Source organism: Macrobrachium rosenbergii, chromosome 12 (assembly GCF_040412425.1).
Source record: "Macrobrachium rosenbergii isolate ZJJX-2024 chromosome 12, ASM4041242v1, whole genome shotgun sequence".
Taxonomy (NCBI): domain Eukaryota; kingdom Metazoa; phylum Arthropoda; class Malacostraca; order Decapoda; family Palaemonidae; genus Macrobrachium; species Macrobrachium rosenbergii.
This window is the reverse complement of record NC_089752.1, coordinates 110,455,047-110,475,345: the sequence shown is the minus strand read 5'-3', so window position 1 is coordinate 110,475,345 and position 20,299 is coordinate 110,455,047. Positions and strand designations below refer to the sequence as shown.

Here is a 20,299-nt window from a genome sequence, read left to right as displayed (position 1 = left end):
TGTAATCACGCTAGGGCTGAGATCTCAAGACGCACATCGTTTGTTTTTGCCTTTGTTTGATTCTGATAAGACGAGAGCCAAGTTCCGAAAGATATGCGTCGTGTGTTTTTATTCATGAAATTTTTTTAACGTAAGGGGTGCTGGGGTGGGGGCGGGGGTTGTTTGGGTTTGGTTGCACGTGATTTGGCTGACGCCAAGGTCTCAAGGCGTATACTGTATTAAAGAGCGTTTGCCCCCGCAGCTTCAGAACCGGTTTTCGGAAACTCGTCTTATCCTGTAACAAGAATTCAGTTTCTGTCGATTACACTAAGACAACGTACTATTCAGGATATAACTGTACTCGCATATTATTACATAACGAGACACAAAGAAGTTCACGAACTACCCTAACAAATCACTGCTTATGAAATGAATCACAGTGAATTTCGTCGATAAGTAAAGGAAATGATCAAACTCGAGGAGGTAAAAAAAAAAGAAAAAGTCTCAAACACTTTAAACAGCAGTAAAAATATAGCCATGAAAGTTACGACATTAATGATAATAACGAAGAAATCGTATTGCTTTTTCCTGTCATAAATTACGGCAAAGAAAATATTGATAAAATGAAGACAAACGAAGTAGTCAGTCATATACCGTGAGTGAAAAATACGGATAAATTTGAGACTATTTATTCCCAATAATGATTCGACAAAGAGTAAAACTATTCAGTGACTCGAACTCATTAGAAAATGATTACAATAACATTTAATATCAGCAGTGAGCTCCCGCTCTAAAATCAATGGAAACCTCCAGTACTTTTTTTTAATTAATTTTTTTATGAGACCTTGCAGCCCAATACCTCTGGGAGGGCCTGGTGCACTTGAAGAAATCCAAATGATTAGACCAAGTCACCTTTGGAATGAGAGGTCGAAGGGACTAGCAAGCTTGACGTCTCATTTTCTCCAACGCACTCTGTTCCTTGAGACCCCTGCGATGTCCTAAATAGTCGGTGCCTGTGTCCTCGCTCAAGGCTATTGTTATAAAAGGTTACTCAGAGCCTGACTGGAACGGAAGTCTGGGTAATAAGTTAACTTTTAGTTTTTCTAAGAGAGCAGACTTCCTGTAGCTAATTTTAACATAAATGAATTTGGCATCTCTTTTGCGAGTGTAACAATTTATTTCTGTGACACGGCTTAAGTGCCAGCTAGTTAAATAATAATAATAATAATAATAATAATAATAATAATAATAATAATAATAATCCTATTTTGTATCGACTAATAACATCGTTCATGAGAATCCTTCAGTGACGTCAGACGCTTACGACAGACATAGAAAGAAATCATTAAAACAAAAGTAAAAAAAAAATGACTTACGAATGGTAACAAGAAAAAACTCAGTAATGAAATTACGACGCAGACGATCAAAACATTAAAAAAAACCTGTGATATTAGGAGATAAAAAAATAAAATAACTGTGATTTTGAGAAAAGGATTTAACAAGATGTGAAGAGATGAAAAAATCCTCCTATTGTTCTCTACTGGGTAATAAAAAGTTTAAAAGTTCAGCGACGTATGTTACTAGATAAAATATTAAAAGGGTCTAAGGTACAGCGGTGATAACGCATAGAAAATTCTCTCAGTAATTTATTGATTGATTTATTTAACTGGCGTCTCGACTTCAAAAAACTCACAGGTGGCTGCCACTGTTTCATTTAGCCTGTATACCAGTAATAAACAGCCCACGATCAATGAACAAAATGAATTATCACTACGTCCCCCAGTTGACTGCTTTGCATAAGTGGCAAAAGAAAAAGCTAAGTATTCCAGTCGCATTCCAGGGAGGCTGATCCAGCAAGAACTAGTTCCAGTAACTGCTTACTTAAACCCTTGCCCACCCACCTCCTGGGCACTCTCCCCGCCCACGCCCCTAACAACCGGCCAAATTTCGGATTTTATAACTACCCTCGTCCCACCTTACTCTAGGCTCTTGCCATCAAACACCCCACCCCCAACCTTCTACGTTACACAAGCGACTTCAAGTTATAAGTGGCTCCAGCTTCCGAAAACATTTAGTTACGGTGTTTTTTGGAACTGTTGAAGAGCTGCTGTTGACGGTTGGCTTCCTCGAACTGTTCGAGTAGAAGGTATGTCTAAAACATGTGCAATAGATATATGTAAATTTGTTATACATACATATATATATATATATATATATATATATATATATATATATATATATATATATATATATATATATATATATATATATGTATATATATATATATGTGTGTGTGTGTTTATGTGTGTATATATATATATATATATATATATATATATATATATATATATATATATATATATATATATATATATATATATATATATATATATATATATATATATATATATATATATATATATATATATATATATATATATATATATATATATATATATATGTGTATGTGTAAATATATATCATGAAGAAAAATGTGTCCTTGCAATCTGTCGAGCGAACCAATCAGATCAAGACCGGGTGTGTAAGATTTGCAATTTTTCATCAAACCAATTTCGCTCTACACTACTCAGAACGAAAACGAAATATCATATTTCAGAAGTAAATGAGTGAAGTAAGTAATATGCTTCCATCTGACTTACTTGCAGTTCTTATAAATGAAAACAACAAACTCTGTAATTACATCAGGTATTAGATTTTTATCATTTTCAGTGTTCGTAGTGTGATGCAAAAAAATTTGCTAGTGAAGATAAAAAGGCTTTTACTGCTGGCGTGAATTCTAATAAATATTTGTAAAAACAAAACGATGGCTCTAAGAAAATACTCCACAGTACAATAATTATTGTCAGTCATGACACGCCCCCTTCTGTCTTAAATAGCAGATGGACTAGCTTGAACACATTTGGGTAATTAGGTAAGGAGCTACAGCCATTGCACTTTCGTCGACGTGAAATGAATGTAATTTTTCTCAAGCTAAAGCAGTTTTTGCGTGGGAGGAATATTGATTTACCTGCTGAATTTTAGGGTTTAAGATGTGGCATAGGTGAAGCATAATCTGTGCGGTTTTATTTTCTTTTCTCTACTTTTAAGTCTCCAATTGATGAACACAATTAGTTCCTTTCATTTAAACTAACTTTGACTCCATATTTTTTGCTGTCACCAGATTTGTGTTCATTGGCACATAGTTTCCCTGCCTAAATTATATATGTATATATATTATATATACATTATACATATATGTATATATATATGTATGTTATATATGTATATACATAAAGTAGATTTCTATTAGAATGTATACTAGTCCTTAGGAAAATTTATGGATTGGCGAAACCGGTCAGGCCCATATCTCTTGCTTCATTATACATACATACATACATACATACATACATACATACATACATACATACATACATACATACATACATACATACATATAGTATGTGTGTATTTACATACATACATGTATGTATGTATGGACGTATGTATGTATGTATGTAAATACATAATGTATGTTTGTATGTAAATACATATGTATACTGTATATGTATGTAGATACGTATGTGTATATATAATGAAGCAAGAGATATGGGCCTGACCGGTTCCGTCTGTTCAGAAATTTTCCTAAGGACTAGCATACATAGTAATAGAAATCTACTTAAATATAAGTTAGGATGACAGCAAAGTACATACTAATTCACAAACAGTATAAAAAAAATTGTTTACGCCCGTTAGTAGGAGACTGATTTTTTTTTTAAGCATGAAGAGGGTGTGTCATTCATTTTTTGCTCAGTAGCATCTTGTCCTCTGCACCAGGCTCAACTGCGCATATTTGCTCCAAATTAAATAAGACAATTGTACATATTTCAAAGAGCTTAGGTAAACCTGGCACTAAGGATTTCTTCTTTACTATAAAAGTACAATAGAAATAGTAATCTGAGGATGAAACGACACTGTACAACAATTGTAAAAAATGAGCAAATGGTATGCATGTAAGAATGTTTTAGAGAGAGAGAGAGAGAGAGAGAGAGAGAGAGAGAGAGAGAGAGAGAGAGAGAATAATATGGAAGAAAAGAGCAACTGGGGGCGAGAGTTGCAAAAGAAGATTTGTACGCTGGAAGACACATGGTCATCGTGAACCAAAGAGCTTGAAGCAAAATTATAGCTTCCCCCTGGGTCCTTCGGCCCTTGAGTCGCTGGGCACAGGCAGCAGGAAGGCAGGATGCCTCGGTCAGCGGACGTTCAAAGTCATTCTGACAAGTTAAACGGGCCTCCTCTGCGTAGTGTGCGTGCATACTCACAGCTTGAAGAGTTTAAACTTAAGACCTGGAAACTGCTTGGACTATGAGTGCGGATATCAGTTTCACTCATACATTCGCTAGGACAGTAAGGCCTGCGCTAACCCTCTCTAACTGTCTGCCTATCTATCTAAAGGTTCCTTTGAATGTCCAAACATTGTCAAGTAGATTTATATGAGCAAGTTTATTTGCTTGCAACCACTACATTATAAGTAAATATTTCGTAAAACACGGTTAGTTTTATTTACAACAATAACCCTCAGGCGAAAGTCATTACTGCTTGTGATATCTAAGATGTCTAAGTTGAGGATATCTGCTACGCATTTCAAGAAATTAATTGTCGAATGACAAATCGTTACTGGTCAGCCGGAAATTCTCGGACTAAGGACGCTATAAGCTCATCCAACAAGTTACTTGACTACGTGCTCGATTTCTCAACAGTCTGCGTTCCCTAACACGGTAATGAAACCTAACACGGTAATGAAACCACCTGTGCTTCTGCCTTGTTATGCCTCATTGAGCCAAACCAGGTAAGCCACTGACTTGTTAAGCATACTTATAAAAAATAGATTGCTTTCTACACTAGAGTATTTGATTGATTTGATTTGAGATTCTCTGACAGCGTGACATCATAGGTCATTAACATCGTGTACATGCATGAAGGGAATGTAGCCATGAAAAATGAGTAAACAAATAGATAGATACGAACGTGAATAAACGAAGCTGACATTTTCACGTCAACATGATATTCATTTGGTGATTCAAAAGCCACAACAGAAGACACTAGGCTCTGGTTTTTCCAGGAAGAAAAGCATTGCTCAAGAGAACGTTCTTGGTGCCGTCTGTTCAGATACCGAATCAGAAATCATTGTCAAACTCGTCGATACCTGGAAACTTTCCATAATGGAGAGAAAATAGTCGACTGTCCTTGGATGCAATGACGGGTGTTGCCTTGACCTGCAAAGAAAACGGATTTCGGTAACGTTTCTCTCCCTCTCTCTCTCTCTCTCTCTCTCTCTCTCTCTCCCTGCTGCTGCACAGCTTAACTTTATTGCATATCAAGAAGCGGAGAATTGAAAATGGTAGGCCGCAAGTGTGAGTGGGTTTGTCCATGGCTTTTTTTTTTATCTTTTAGTTTTAATTTATCTAATGTTCCATCTTTCTCAATCCTTGGTGGAAGAAAACGAACGAATTCCTGCAAAAAGGAATTTACTTACGAGCTACTAGCTAAAATCTTCTCTCACATATATTGGAATCTTTTCTAACATATGTTGAAATCTTCTCTAACATAAGTTGAAATCTTCTCTAACACATGTTGGAAATCCCATTACCTGAAGGTAACAGCGTAGATACTGTAAACTTGACATATTTGAACCGAATGGTGAGAGTAATTTGAGCATGCAGTTATTGAGTTAGTGAGTTAGTTACATTCTGTACTACTACATTCTTTTTATTTATCTATATTATATATACTGTATATATATATATATATATATATATATATATATATATGTATATAAATATATGTATATATATATATATATATACATATACATATATGTATATATATATATATATATATATGTACATATATATATATATATATATATATATATATATATATATATATATATATATATATATATATATATATATATATATATATATATATATATACATATATATATATATATATATATATATATATATATATATATATATATATATATATATATATATATATATATAGATAGATAGATAGATAGATAGATAAACACATCTCTCTTAACTGTCAACAGCTACTTCATAATATCTTAGTACGTAAGTCACACAGTAAACCTTAGACTTCTTTAAGAAAAATAATAAACTTCTCTCAAAACCTTGATGAAAACAAAACCTCGATTTGTTTTCACCATTCAGTGCCACACGGGTCAAGTTTGCAGTATTTCCCCTGATGCCTAAAAGGTTAAGGAAATTCCAGCGTTAATTTAATTATGGAAGATTCAGCTCAAGGCGCAAATTCCCCTTCACGGGAAATCCTTTGCTTTTGCCTTGTCAGTACATAAAGGGGAGTGCTGGGACTCAATGTGGTTTTACACTGGATACTTATTGTATCTATATGTGTGTGTGCGTGTCTTTATATATATATATATATATATATATATATATATATATATATATATATATATATATATATATATATATATATATATATATATATATATATATATATATATATATATATATATATAAATCTTTTAATCCAGTAAAGGGGCGGAGGAAGTGCTGTCAACTGACCTCACGGTTGTGTTGCAGGCATTAATAGAGGATGTTTGCAGCGACCATCCGACCCCTAGCTTCATCCACTGTTTATCCATTTGCATTACCTCCTTTTCCCCTTCCTTTCTTTAATCTTACTGTCTTTAGAGCAACTGTATGGTTCACCTTTGACCCTTGCACTTGATCTTTATTTTCTGGATCTCCTTCCCTTGTCGTCTAGTGATTACAACAATCTTTTCGCTGTTGTAATGGCCAAAAGTACATCAGTGCTTGGCTCGACAGCCTAAATTCTATAAAATCAATGCATCAATCATATATTAACTTTTAAAGCTAAATGCCTCATTTTTGTCTTGACATAAAATGTTCCAACTACCAACGCCTGAAAGCAGGCCCAACTTACAAACCGGGGATGTCTGGGGGAATTTTTGGCTCGAAGTATCCACTCTGGGCTGCCGCGTCCCCCATCGATGAGACGGGCCCTGTGTGACCCGCTCCCACACCCGCCCAAACCCGCCTTCCTCAAGGATAAAATAAGTTAGGCCGCGTCAGTTTTACATCTCGCAGTCATATCTGTTTAGGCGCTCTTGTAGTATCCAGCGTGTTAAGGAGGAGGCGCCGCAAAGAGTAAAGGTAAGGATCTCGCGATGTCTGTATATCTATGTATTTGCTTAACTTTCTTTTTGTTTTCCAGCATGCGCCCTATTTCTTTAGAGGAATTAACTCCACTGAGGGTTAACCTCCCGATTTTCAGAAATTTATTTAGGATGGGGATGCTATCTCCATGCCCGATCTCTCTCTCTCTCTCTCTCTCTCTCTCTCTCTCTCTCTCTCTCTTTCCCCGTCTATATATATATATATATATATATATATATATATATATATATATATATATATATATATATATATATATATATATATATATATATATATATATATATGTAAATATAATAGACACACACACACGCACATGCATACTTATAGAGTGCAGTTTTTTCTTGAGTGGGCACAGTGGTATATTCCGCTTTGTGCTAATGGAAAAACAGCCAACTTATTGCCACATAAACAGGTACACTTCTTTCCTTTATACGTCAGGTGAGCCTAGTTCTTGTCACTGATGCCATTTGCCTCCTGGTGGATGTAAGGATGTCTTGTGATATTAAGAACATTTAGCCTGGTCCTCTGATGTTCTAAAAAATACGGATTTCACGATCATGGCATAAACTCATTTAATGTAGTTTTTCCATCTCGCCGCTTTGAAGAATTGTCGCATCGTCTCTGTTATACTGCAAGAGCCTCTCTGAGGTGGTCGCAGTAGGAGATCTGGGCGACAGACGACCATCTCAAATCTACTTTTTGGTCTGGGTTAGTGCAAGGTCTCCTCTCGTTTTCTTGGGTTGGTGGTCTGGTCTGTTTTTGGCCTTCCGATCGCATGCACGGGGTTCCTGCTCGTTGGTGTTGCCATGTATATTCGTGCTTGATATAATCGTAATTGTAGGCCTTGTCATATATATATATATATATATATATATATATATATATATATATATATATATATATATATATATATACATATATATTTGTGCTTGCGGGCATTGTATATGTTTGCGCTTGTAGATGTTGTATATATTCGTGCTTGTAGGAATCGTCACAATTGTTTATGCTTGCAGATGTAGCAACTATTCTTTGTGCATGTAGGCTTTGTCACAATTATTCGTGTTTGTAGACGTTGTCGAGTATATTCGTGCTTGTAGGCGGTGTTACAATTATTTGTGCTTGTAGAAGCTTCACAAATATTTGTGCTTGTAGATGTTGTCATAATTATTTGTGCTTGTAGATGTTGACACAATTATTTGTGCTTGTAGATGTTGTCACAATTATTTGTGCTTGTAGATGTTGACACAATTATTTGTGCTTGTAGAAGTTGTCACAAGTATTTGTGCTTGTAGATTTTGTCACGATTATTTGTGCTTGTAGATGTTGTCACAGTTATTTGTGCTTGCAGAAGCTGTCACAAATATTTGTAATTGTAGACGTTGCGCTATATATTCGGGTTTGCAGGCGTTGCCACAATTATTTGTGATTGTAAATGTTGTCAACATTACTTGTGCTTTTAGACGTTGTCGTATATATTCGTGCTTCTAGGCGTTGTCACAGTGATTTGTGGTTGTAGACGTTGTCACAAATATTTGTGCTTGTACACTTTGCCGTATAGATTCGTGCTTGTAGGCGTTGTCACAAACATTTTTGCTTGTAAGTGTTGTCAACATTATTTGTGCATGTGGACGTTGTCGTATCTATTCGTGCTTGTAGGCGTTGTCACAATTATTTGTGCTTGTACACGTTGCCGTGTAGATTTTTTAGGCACTGTCACAACTATTTGTGCGTGTGGACGCTGTCACAATATTTGTGCTTGTAGAAGTTGTCTTATACACTCGTGCTTGTAGGATCTGTCACAGCTATTTGTGCTAGTAGACGCTGTCACATATATTCGTGCTTGTAGTATTGTCATCACACACACACACACACACACTAACATATATATATATATATATATATATATATATATATATATATATATATATATATATATATATATATATATATATATATATATATATATATATATATATATATATATATATATATATATATATATATATATAGGAGGAAGGCCTGTAAGAAAAACTGAAAAAGCTCTTTCGAGTTTTCACACATTGGGGTAATGTGATTTAAAAATGCTGTGAAGGCACGCAGTCAACTCTGTGGCAGCAATGAACAAACGTAAAATCTAGTTACAACTATCTGACTGTAAATGAAATTTCCAAAATTATTTTTTTCAAGCAGTCTGTTCAATTTATACATCTCCTGGACTGCTGTTAATCAATTCGACACGATTTCTTTTATAATGCTTTATCCCTGCTTAGTTTTACTATGCCTGTATAGTGCTAGATCTGTATTCCTGTTCGAATAGCATATTAATATTGTTTTAGCTGTATTTTGAGATGTTCAACTTTTTCCCACATATTTTTCATAAATACACCCATTGTTCTGCAGATTAAAATTCCTAAGAAAAAAAAAACTGAGAATTCACCAAATAAAAAGAATGAAATAAAGTTAGGCCTAAACAGTTAATATAGGAAACGAAATTTATGTACGCCTTCAAGAATGGGACTTTCCCATAGCGTAGGGGAGAATCCCGGAATTTTTCTTTCTTCCTTTCTTGCTTGCTTTGTTTCTTTCTTTCTTCACCAGGGCATCAGCTCAGCCTTCTAAAACGTTTTTTCTGTCTTTAATCAGGTAGAAGACCCTTAACCCTATACCTTTTCGGTATTGGCAGTCTAAAGTTGGATGGAATTTATTTAGGTGGTAAAGATATCGAAAGACATCGCAATAAGGACAACATCGACCACTTGTATGTTTCGGGTGGTTTAACTTTAATTATTTATATCACTCCTTTAAATTCAATTTTCATTTTCATTTCATTACAGCGCTGATAATTTGCCGAATAGATTAAGAAAACTATCGTGAAAAATTCACTAGCTTTAAGAGCAAAATAAGGTAAGATCATTATTTACGTCTCTGTTGAAATCACCAATGAAAAATTGCAATTTGACTTCATTCTAAATATAAATGCTTTCTCTCTCTCTCTCTCTCTCTCTCTCTCTCTCTCTCTCTCTCTCTCTCTCTCTCTCTCTCTCTCTCTCTTCATCCCAATAATTAGAAAACCCAAAGAGACAACGAGAACGGCTTATAGGTATCCTAATTATCTGAGTTTAAATCCGAAAAAATGTAGACTAAACTTTCTAAGTGGGTAGTCTTAATTACAACGATTTATCTGATGATAAGAAATATTTGTTTTTGTTTTATTAACTTCCTCTGCTGACTATGATTTTTCTTATGCCTTTTCGAGACCATTGCCAATTAACCCTAAGTTTTAATTTGTTTTAACCTTTGTGTTTGCACATCGATCTCCCAAACTTCGCCTCAAGTATAACTCGAACCCATATAATGAGATCAGGGTCTATGAAATTCATTGCAACCATCTGCAAAAGAAAAAAATAAAATGAGTTGATATAAATCTTATTTCTGTGAGGGAGGTTTATGCATTAATCATAGATTGCGATATGGTTGTTCCGGTTCACTTAATTTCAAGAAAAAGGTAAATACCAAATTCTTGAATGGTGTTTTCATAAGAAATGTCAAAGTCTTCTTTTTATATGGCGGAAGTTTGAAAATGTTTTCTTTTTCAGGTTTTCTCAGCTTTGTGACAAATTAAGGAAGGCATCTCACGAGTGATTATCAGCTCTGAGGAAAGAGGCTGACGACGGACAGGATAAGTTCTTTCTTTATACCAATCTTAACTACAGAGAGTAAACGCGGCTAAAGAAAAATAACTATTGCAGACCTCTGAGACGTCTCTGATTTCCTGAAAGATAATAATCATCCGCTGGACTTTGACACCCCTTGCAAAAGAGCCCGAGAACGATATGATTTAGTCTGGTCCAAACCATTAGATCTCACAACAGAATTTGTCGCTCTGCTTACTGTGCCGTTCCTTTGTATTGCATCCAAAATGGAATGCAAGAAACCAGTGGGAATAATCAACGAAGGATATACTAAGAATCCCGAAGAAGAAATACCAAAATGTAAACAGAAATATCCCGAGGATAGGCCAAAGGAAGACCCTCAGGAGAAGAGGAGTCGTCTTATGAAACAGGTAGGTAACTGTTTATCATAGTTTCTGGAACATACTGTATATTTCTGCTCATTTACGCCGAAGCCTAATTTTAGAAAATCAAAGTAAAAAGAAATTAGACGACATTCACTAAATCCTTAATTAAGTAAGTAATAAGAACGATCATTTACTTATACCATGTGTCTTGAATGCTATTTTAAGTGCGAGTGATAAATCACTTAAAGCCATTTTGACTCTAATTTTCCATTTTCATTTCAGGGCATGAAGATGTTTCTGGTCAGCTTAGGCAAGTGGAGCATTGGGTCAATGTTGACCTTCCCTTCCGTCGTAGCAAATGACCTCAGGCAGAACAACACAACTATGTTCGGAACCCCAATTTCTCTCACGGATTCTCAGATGGACATGTTAAGTATGTTTCTGGAGTAGGTGCTGTTGTGTTTGTGTGTGTGTGTGCGTGAGAGAGAGAGAGAGAGAGAGAGAGAGAGAGAGAGAGAGAGAGAGAGAGAGAGAGAGAGAGAGAGAGAGAGAGAGAGAAGATGGTGGATAATCTATATATTTGAAGTGGTGACCTTTATATTTACAGGAATAACATAGACTCGTATGTATGTATGTATGTATGTATGTATGTATGTATGTATGTATGTATGTATGTATGTACGTATGCGTATGCACGTATGTAAATACACATCTGTCTATTAATTGCATATCTTACCACTCTAAAACGTTGATATTTTAAGAAACACTGAAATTCAAAAACCCTCAACAAAGTTAAAACGGAAACTTTGAAAATTTTATACATATTATGTCCAATAATTATCAGCTGTTATAACATATTAATATTGTGCCTGAACCTTCTGAGATTCAGGAATTTGTTATTTGTAAAATCTGCTCATCTTTAGGCAAATAATAACGGTCAGGCTTTATGGTGAAGTAAAATTGATTAAATAAGAAAAAGTAAAAACAAATTGGATTCCCAATTTCTCCCTAAACAATGCTCAATAAAGGATGCACACTTTACTGTAATGTCGTGGAACTTATTCAGGGTCTTTAATAACTTTTGTTAAAAGCCATAACTATGAGAAGATAGTCTTGAACGCTAATGGCTAAAAGTGTATAACTATCGAAAGGATTCAGTCTCTGATTTATTCATATAAAAAGTAACCATATTATTTCGTATATGATCCTATAATGTCTGATTATTTGTCCTTACAATGAAATATTTTTTTTGGGTTTGTTTTAAAAAGCGCAGGATATGAAGCCGCATACGATTGAATTGTACGTTTGATATCAATTGAATGAAAAAATACTGGTTTATATGACTGGAAATTTACAGAAACCTAACGTAAACTACGGATTTGTTCAAATTCCCTTAGGGAACAATCCTAAAACTGACATATTTTCTCTTTTGCAGGTAGTTTTTTAAGCATTTTTACGATTGTTGGCGCTTTGATGGCAGCGCCCATAATCAACGTGATAGGGAGACGCCTTTGCATGGTGATATCTGGCGTGATAGTCACCCTGGGATGGTTGGGAGTTGTTATTCTTCCTGGTGCGGCGGGCCTACTTGTTGCCAGGTAAGGATAATGAAGTTTGTGCAAGATTTTTAAGATAGAAAACGAGAACATACCCATTTTCTATAAAGACAACTTATGGGTGTTTGTCTTTTCTCATCTCTCTCTCTCTCTCTCTCTCTCTCTCTCTCTCTCTCTCTCTCTCTCTCTCTCTCTCTCTCTCTCTCTCTCTCTATATATATATATATATATATATATATATATATATATATATACACTTATGTCACTGTTAAATGTTTTCCGTTAAAACAGAATTCCATTTAATAATATGTATATATATATATATATATATATATATATATATATATATATATATATATATATATATATATATATATATATTTGTTTATCAATTTGTCTGTCTGTCCGTCTGTCTATCTGTATATCTATCGAATCCTTTTATAGTTTTCTACAATGGACCATAACTGTGATTATCTACTTCCGTAAAGGCTAGATGTTTCCTAAGCCAAATGGTCTGGAATAATAATAATTAATAAATCCAACTATACAAAAAAGTAATGTATAAAATGTTGTTCTGACGGCATGTGTAAAATAAGGAGATGATAATGACAATAATCGTGTCCAACAGAGCTTCTTTGCCTTTTCTGAAAATCTATAAGACTGTCCACGAAACTGACACACCTGCTTTACAAAAAGACAGACAGACAGACAGACACACACACACACACAATTAACTGCTCAAGCACTGACAAACACAAACGATAGTAATCTCAACATCGACCTTACCCAATGACCACTAAAGCTTGTCTTAAAAACCTGCTCATATAAAGTAAAAATGTAATTACATGATGTTCTAATCTTCCCCTCTTTACACCTGCAAAGGCCAGTAGTTTCAACCTGTGTAAGATGAATATAAGAAACCTTAGTGTTTATTTGAATGACCTACTCCAAGCTTCATCTTTCCACTGGACAGGAGCATCTGTGGTGTGGGGCTTGGCAGTATTAGCGTCGCCATCAATATATACATCGTGGAAATACCTGATCCTGAAGTCCGTGGTATTGTATTTATCGTCGTCAATAACGGGATATTAGCAGGTTGGTTAAAATCCTAGTGTATTTTCATCTTCTTTCATTTTAACGACTGTAGGTTCATTGTTATATTATTCTTTATACCACCAAGTGCTTTTAAAGTGATTATCATTTTCTGTATAGCCCTAAGTGTATAAGTTTATTTATCAAACCTTCAAGGTATGCAGTTATATTTTTAAGGAATTTCTCTCTGTCTCTAAAAATACTATTATGAAGTATAACACATTAAAAATTACAGTTCACAAGAATTTTAAAACATGCTCCTCTAACTATATGCAAACTGCAGCGTTTTTTTTAATAAAATTTATCGGTGACAATATCTTGAAAGACAAAAATGTCTCCAGAGTAATCTAAAAATATATATTTCCTTAGAAGGAAATGATATATTAGATTTGTGCAATACGTTCAAATCAGACAAATCTTTAATCTTGAAAACTCCAAAGAATTTCTCACAAACAGCAAAGTTCATCAACAAACGTAAGTTACAGATGACAATGACGAGTAAACAGATTATGTTGAGAGAGAGAGAGAGAGAGAGAGACTCCTTAATGCTAATTCTTCTCTGTGCTTTGATTCACAGGTCAGTTGCTAACAATGGCTGTTGGCTACGGTGCCAGGTATTTCGTGGTAGCAATTGTTAATGCGGTCCTTCCTTTCGTTTTTGTTATATCTCAATTATGGCTGCCGGAAAGTCCAAGTTTTCTCGTCGTCAAAGGTTTGTTGCCCTTTTGTTTAAGTGGATGTAGTGTTTAAACTAACTTATATATCAGCATTGCTTTTGGAAATTTTATAATTCTGCAATGATGTAAGTAGTTTTTTTTTGCAAATTATCTATCTCGTAGCACCCACTAATCTACTTATCTTTATTTTCTAGTCTTTTAATTTGCTTAGTTTTAGTTCTATGCGAACTCGTTGTTTCATCTCTCATTCATTCATACATTGCATTTTTATTTATCGTCCTCTGACTGTATTCACTTGATTCTGACCATGGACCCTGCTACATGATTACCTTAAGGTATTCCCCCTTAGCGGGGTAGTGCCGTCAGTGCACCTCATGCGGTGCACTGTAGACATTACTTAAGGTTCTTTGCAGCGTGCCTTTGGCCCCTAGCTGCAACCCCTTTCGTCCCTTTTACTGTATCTCCTTTCATATTCTCTGTCTTCCATCCTACTTTCCACCTTCTCCTAACAATTGATTCATAGTGCAACTGCGAGGTTTTCCTCCTGTTACGCCTTTCAACCTTTTACGGTCAATTTCCGTTTCGGAGCTGAATGACCTCACTGGTACCAGTGCTTGGCCTTCGGCCTAAATTCTATATTCAATTCAGTTTAAAGGTATTCCCCATCCGCTCATTATCTGTTGGAATCTGATGGTACGTTTACCTATTCATTTCATCTTTCTATTTCTCAGGCCGAGAGGAGGCTGCTCGGAAAGTACTTCTGGAACTCAAAGGACCCTCAGCGGATATCGAGTCCGAAATTATGAGCTACAAGACCCTGAACCAGATTTCCAAAAGTAAGGAGAAAGGCTCTTGGAGAGAACTCTTGAAACCTGATGTGCTAAAGGACATAATCGTCGTCTGCAACTTATTCACGATCTTGTATTTTGCAGGTAGGTTGGCGAAACCGAAGACAAGCTTTTAATACTTTATTATTGGTCGAAAGAGGAAGACTGATTTTTTTTTTTGCGTTAAAATACAAATTATCATTTTTGAGGGGGGGGACCAATTTTTCTTTGATTAATGCATTCATAAAACAGAAAATCAAATTTTTTTTTTCTTTTAGCCACACGCAGCCATAGAGATTAATAAAAAGATAACTCTAAACTCGTTCCGAAAAGAAGATAGTGCTGCTTGATCCTGTTTTTCTAAAGGAATTCTATTAAAAATAATTTCCTTAAATTTTTGCCAGTTGTACTTTCCTACTAAACATCGATCTGGAGCCATTAGAGCCTTCTTCTTCCACGCAACCTCGAAATTGGTTCCTCTTTTGATAAGCTCTAGTAATGTTGTAAAAACTTAAATTTTCATTTGATTTTTATCTTTCTTAAAGCTTTCCAGACTAGATTTAGATGTGAGCACTCTTCGATTCGGACAAACGTTACTTGGCGTAGCTCACAATTTCAAAGACAAATGCCTCTTTCATTTCGCAGACATTGCTCTGTCGGGTTTCCATTCGCTTGAAAATATGAAATTTCGCCTCTTTGAGTCTTTACATGCTTTTTCAGTTCGGTAGGTTATTCTAGATGCCTCTTACCATTCCTCTAGCTCGAAGTAGAGCTTGCTTATCCCTGTACAAAGAGCTGCAACTATTAGTAAGGAGACTTTCTTTTCAGTATTATATACGGGTTGTTCAAGGAATGAAAGCTCACTACTAGACTTAATCTATATAGTGTAGACGAGAGATGTCTTAGAATTAAAACCAGAAAAAATCATCATCAAATTGAAATATGAAAAGACGTACTTTTTGGCAGCTGATGGAAATTTAAATGTAATTCGTACCAATTGTTACTCTCTCTCCCTACCACAGGATACTACGTCATCAGTGCCAACACTTCCAGGATCTTCGTAGCTACAGGATCGACAGTGGATGGTAGTCTGGCTGCTCTGATAATTACAGCCGTGCAGGTAAGGGAATCCTTTTAAAAGATTCCATCCCGAGTGATGTACCTGATGGCCCTCAGATATCTTTGTCACATCTTTGGTTTTATTGTCCCGCCTTTGATCCTCAATACCAAATTAATTCAAATCAGCAATTGCTAATCTATTGCAATAATTGGTCTTCCATTTATTCTACTTTTTCTTGCGTGGTAATAACGTGCTCTTAACAAAGGCACCTTCTCATACAATAACGGAAACGGAGTTTTTCTTCTTTCTCAGTTTGCAGACCCCACCCCTTCTCTCTCTCTCTCTCTCTCTCTCTCTCTCTCTCTCTCTCTCTCTCTCTCAAAATATAGACACTGCTAACTTTAGGGAGATGGGATGGGATAAATATTTTCTTAAAAAAAGGGATCAAATTCTTTTTTCATACAGCATAAAAACTTTACACGTGGAAGTCATATGGCAATTTTGCGTGCGTTTCCTTTAATAGACAGATTTTGCTATTGTCATTTTTGTTTGTCATTGGATTAGTTCGTGCTGTCTTAGAATCCATGTCAAAAAGCAAATGATTATTTCTAATAATGCGAAAACTGTAACAAGTTTATGTTGATGAAAGAACAAGACTCTTTTTATACTGGAAAAATAGACAGGTAAAAGGATGAATTCTATTCCCTTTCTCTAAGCACTGGCAAATGAATCTTCTACGTCTGTCTCCACTATCTGTGATTTTACTTTCATCTTGTAAAAACTGTTAGAATTTGCTCACATCGTAATATTGTGTGAATTACAGCGGCATTAATAATAATAATAATAATAATAATAATAATAATAATAATAATAATAATAATAATAATAATAATAATAACAATAATAACAATAATAATTATAATAATAATAATAATAATAATAATAACAATAATAATAATAATAATAATAGTTATGTATGGTACAACTATATTTAAAGATAGATCTGTACAGAGAGTTTTCGGGAATCTGTTCGATTCTCTTCTCAATCTCAAATTGAAAAAGGGAATCGAAAGGATTCCCGAAAGCACTCTGTACAGATTTATTTTTAAATATAGTTGTACCATACATAAATGTGGATTTGTTTCTCCAATAGTAATAACATTAATAATAATGACTGTGCACTTCACAGTATATAAATTACAAAGGGATAAAGTCAGTAATAACAATCATAAATAATTTGGAGACTGCGATCTCCGCTAAGGTTAAATCTTCCTGAAATATCCCTTCTCCCCAAAGTTATATTTATATATCTCCCAAAATCTAATAGCTTTCCAGCAGTTACTAGGGCTACCTTTGGTGAAATTATCGTAAAAGTCCATGCGTTATTTCCCTGTTGCAGGTAATTTATAAAAAAGGACCACGTGTATTACAATGTAAGCAATGCACAGATATAAACAAATGAAAAAATCCCAAACCTTACATAATTCCAAAATGCTTTCTTTATCCTCTAAATCAGCTGATCCCCGGCATTGCGTCATCGTTCTTGATAGATCGCCTGGGAAGAGTGAAGAGCCTCATTATATCTTACTCCTGCATCTGTGTCCCACTGACTGTCATGGCGGTCTACTCTGCATTCGCTGACGCCTGGAGCCAAGAGTACCGGTGGATTCCACTCGTGTGTTTGGTGATCTCTCAAGCTGCCGGCGTCCTCGGGGCAAATCCTATCCCTTTCATCTTGAGCAACGAGTACTTCCCGACATCCATCAGATCACAGGTAACCTTTGCCCTCAGTGGTACGTGATTTTTGTCCTTTAAAGAGTAATTTTCTTGTTCGTTTTTCTTTTCCATCAAATTTTATCTAATTTCATAATTATTACAGTCATGCCTTTGCATCTGTTTATCGGGATTTTATGTTTGCTTATTTATATATAAAATATACTGTTCAGTTCAATTCTTTATTCAATATTCAAGATATACAAATATAAAGTTATAAGGATGAAAAATGCAAACAGAACGTACATGAATCATTACACTGGTACATACAACTGCTTATTCCTCTATAATTTTAATCTCCTTGGTTTCACAGGATTAACTTTCATTATATAAAGTTGCTGTCACTACACCATTACAACTTAACGTCAGAGCAGATGATACAGAAACCTTGGACGGTAACAGAAAAGAAACAGAATATAGTATGTCAATACAATTAAATCAACCATGAACATGACACTCCTTTCTGTCCTAACTCTGTATTCTTCACAAGTTTCGTAAAAAAAATAAGATGTATTACTACTGTCGAAGAGTGTCTGTGTTTTACGGTTGGTAGAAACAATCAAACAGGTTTGACTAACACCTATTCTTGCACACAGGCCAGCAGCATCTGTTATACGATTGGGACCGTAGCTGGCTTCCTAACTCTGCAACTTTATACGCCCATGGCTCAAGAGATGACGCAAGCCGGCCTGTACGCCTTCTACGCCTCTGTCTCTGCTGCTGGCGTTGCTTTCTCCTACTTCTTCGTGACAGAAACGAGAGGGAAGAAAGTGGGCTGAAATCCCGAATTTAGAAATGTCTCAAGTAAAGTTTAGCTGCAATTACAACACTTGTGACTGTGGCAGTCAACAGCTTTAAAAACTGAATATGAGACTTGGCTGGGTCAAGTTGACGTTTACAACAGTATTGTTATCCTGTTGCACAGTACCTGAATATGTGTTCATTCAAGTTGTAGTATACCTGAAAAGCCATTGAGGCTTTGTTGATTTTCAGGTTTAATTATATTTTCCTTTGATTGCAATCGATGTTTTGATGGAATATTTATAAGATTTTTTTGATACACCACTAGTTATTTAAGTGCCAGTCTGTTACCATTGTTTGATATGATCCATTAACACAGTATGTTACTAATCTGAGAGTTTTATTTTAGTCTCCTGGGTAAAAAAAAAAGTTGAGAATTAATTCTAAGTCTTTAGATGGTATGAAAAACCACAATATATTCCCAAACAGCAAATGAAACATTTTTGTTCTTCTTACGAGGAAGAATCTTTCACATTTTCCTCGAGGGCTGGCTGCCCAAAATTTCCTTCTCATTGTAAAGGGATTTACTTCTCCCCAAAATCTACGAAACTTGGATTCCTTTCACACTCGTTGCTTTATGCACTTGTACAGAGGGCTCACCAGCAGCGCATCGAGCCCACCTATGAAGCACCATCCACTTCTATCTTGTATGCACTCTCTTGGTTCCTGGATGTTTTAGGCCATCGTTTTAATTTCCTCTTTTAGCCGATCAGTCCAGTCCTTTTTATGTATTCCTTGCCACCTTCCTTCTAACACATCTGAACTGTAAACTGTTTCCGCTTATCTATTATCCTACATTCTTTCCACATGACCGAGCTATCTCAAATCACGCATATATACACTTTAACCTAAGTTAAACTTTTAGCACGTCTTCTGCATCCCCATTTCTCATCATTTCAGTTCTTTTTATACCACAAATATACTATACACTGTTCATCTCAGCAGCTTCTGACTTAATTCTTTTATTTGCATTCAATATTCAATCTTCACTTCTATAGAGTAGAGTGGGTTCAACAGTCCCTTAAAGCTTTCTAACCGTGACTCCATAGACCTTCCCGGTTTCCCTCCTTTCTTTTACACACATCCTGCAACCTTTCTCATTGCTCCTCTTTTGTGAATCTCCCCTTCTCTCATGCTACCATCATCTGAAATCTTTCTCCCAAATACATTTTGAGAACCTGCTGCTTCCATTCTCTCACCGTCCACAACAATATTCATTGTCCCATCTTCCTGGTGTTCAGCTTTGTACCCATGCAAACATTTTCA

At 35.3% G+C, this 20,299-nt stretch overlaps 1 protein-coding gene across 2 annotated transcripts; it reads left to right on the top strand.

Moving 5' to 3' along the window:
• Window positions 1–860: 860 nt before the first annotated feature.
• LOC136843863 (facilitated trehalose transporter Tret1-like) lies at window positions 861–19,437 on the top strand. 2 transcript variants are annotated; one of them, XM_067112706.1, is made up of 10 exons: window positions 861–2,125; window positions 10,826–11,292; window positions 11,530–11,680; window positions 12,683–12,845; window positions 13,777–13,898; window positions 14,473–14,607; window positions 15,304–15,504; window positions 16,422–16,519; window positions 17,976–18,233; window positions 18,829–19,437. In XM_067112706.1, exons 2-10 carry the CDS (start codon window positions 11,149–11,151, stop codon window positions 19,009–19,011), a joined length of 1,455 nt encoding a protein of 484 aa, XP_066968807.1. In that variant the 5' UTR covers window positions 861–2,125; window positions 10,826–11,148; the 3' UTR covers window positions 19,012–19,437. The 2 variants fall into 2 exon arrangements, with proteins under 2 accessions (XP_066968807.1, XP_066968806.1); XM_067112705.1 differs by lacking the exon at window positions 861–2,125 and adding an exon at window positions 6,598–7,205.
• The last annotated feature ends 862 nt before the right edge of the window (window positions 19,438–20,299 follow it).

What these genes read in the sequence shown, in the direction of transcription:
- LOC136843863 (XM_067112706.1), top strand. Translation starts at nt 11,149, where the DNA reads ATGGAATGCAAGAAACCAGTGGGAATAATCAACGAAGGATATACTAAG. An exon ending in AAGTTTTCTCGTCGTCAAAG is followed by an intron (nt 14,608 to 15,303) that starts GTTTGTTGCCCT and finishes TCTATTTCTCAG; the next exon opens with GCCGAGAGGAGGCTGCTCGG. An exon ending in TGATAATTACAGCCGTGCAG is followed by an intron (nt 16,520 to 17,975) that starts GTAAGGGAATCC and finishes CCTCTAAATCAG; the next exon opens with CTGATCCCCGGCATTGCGTC.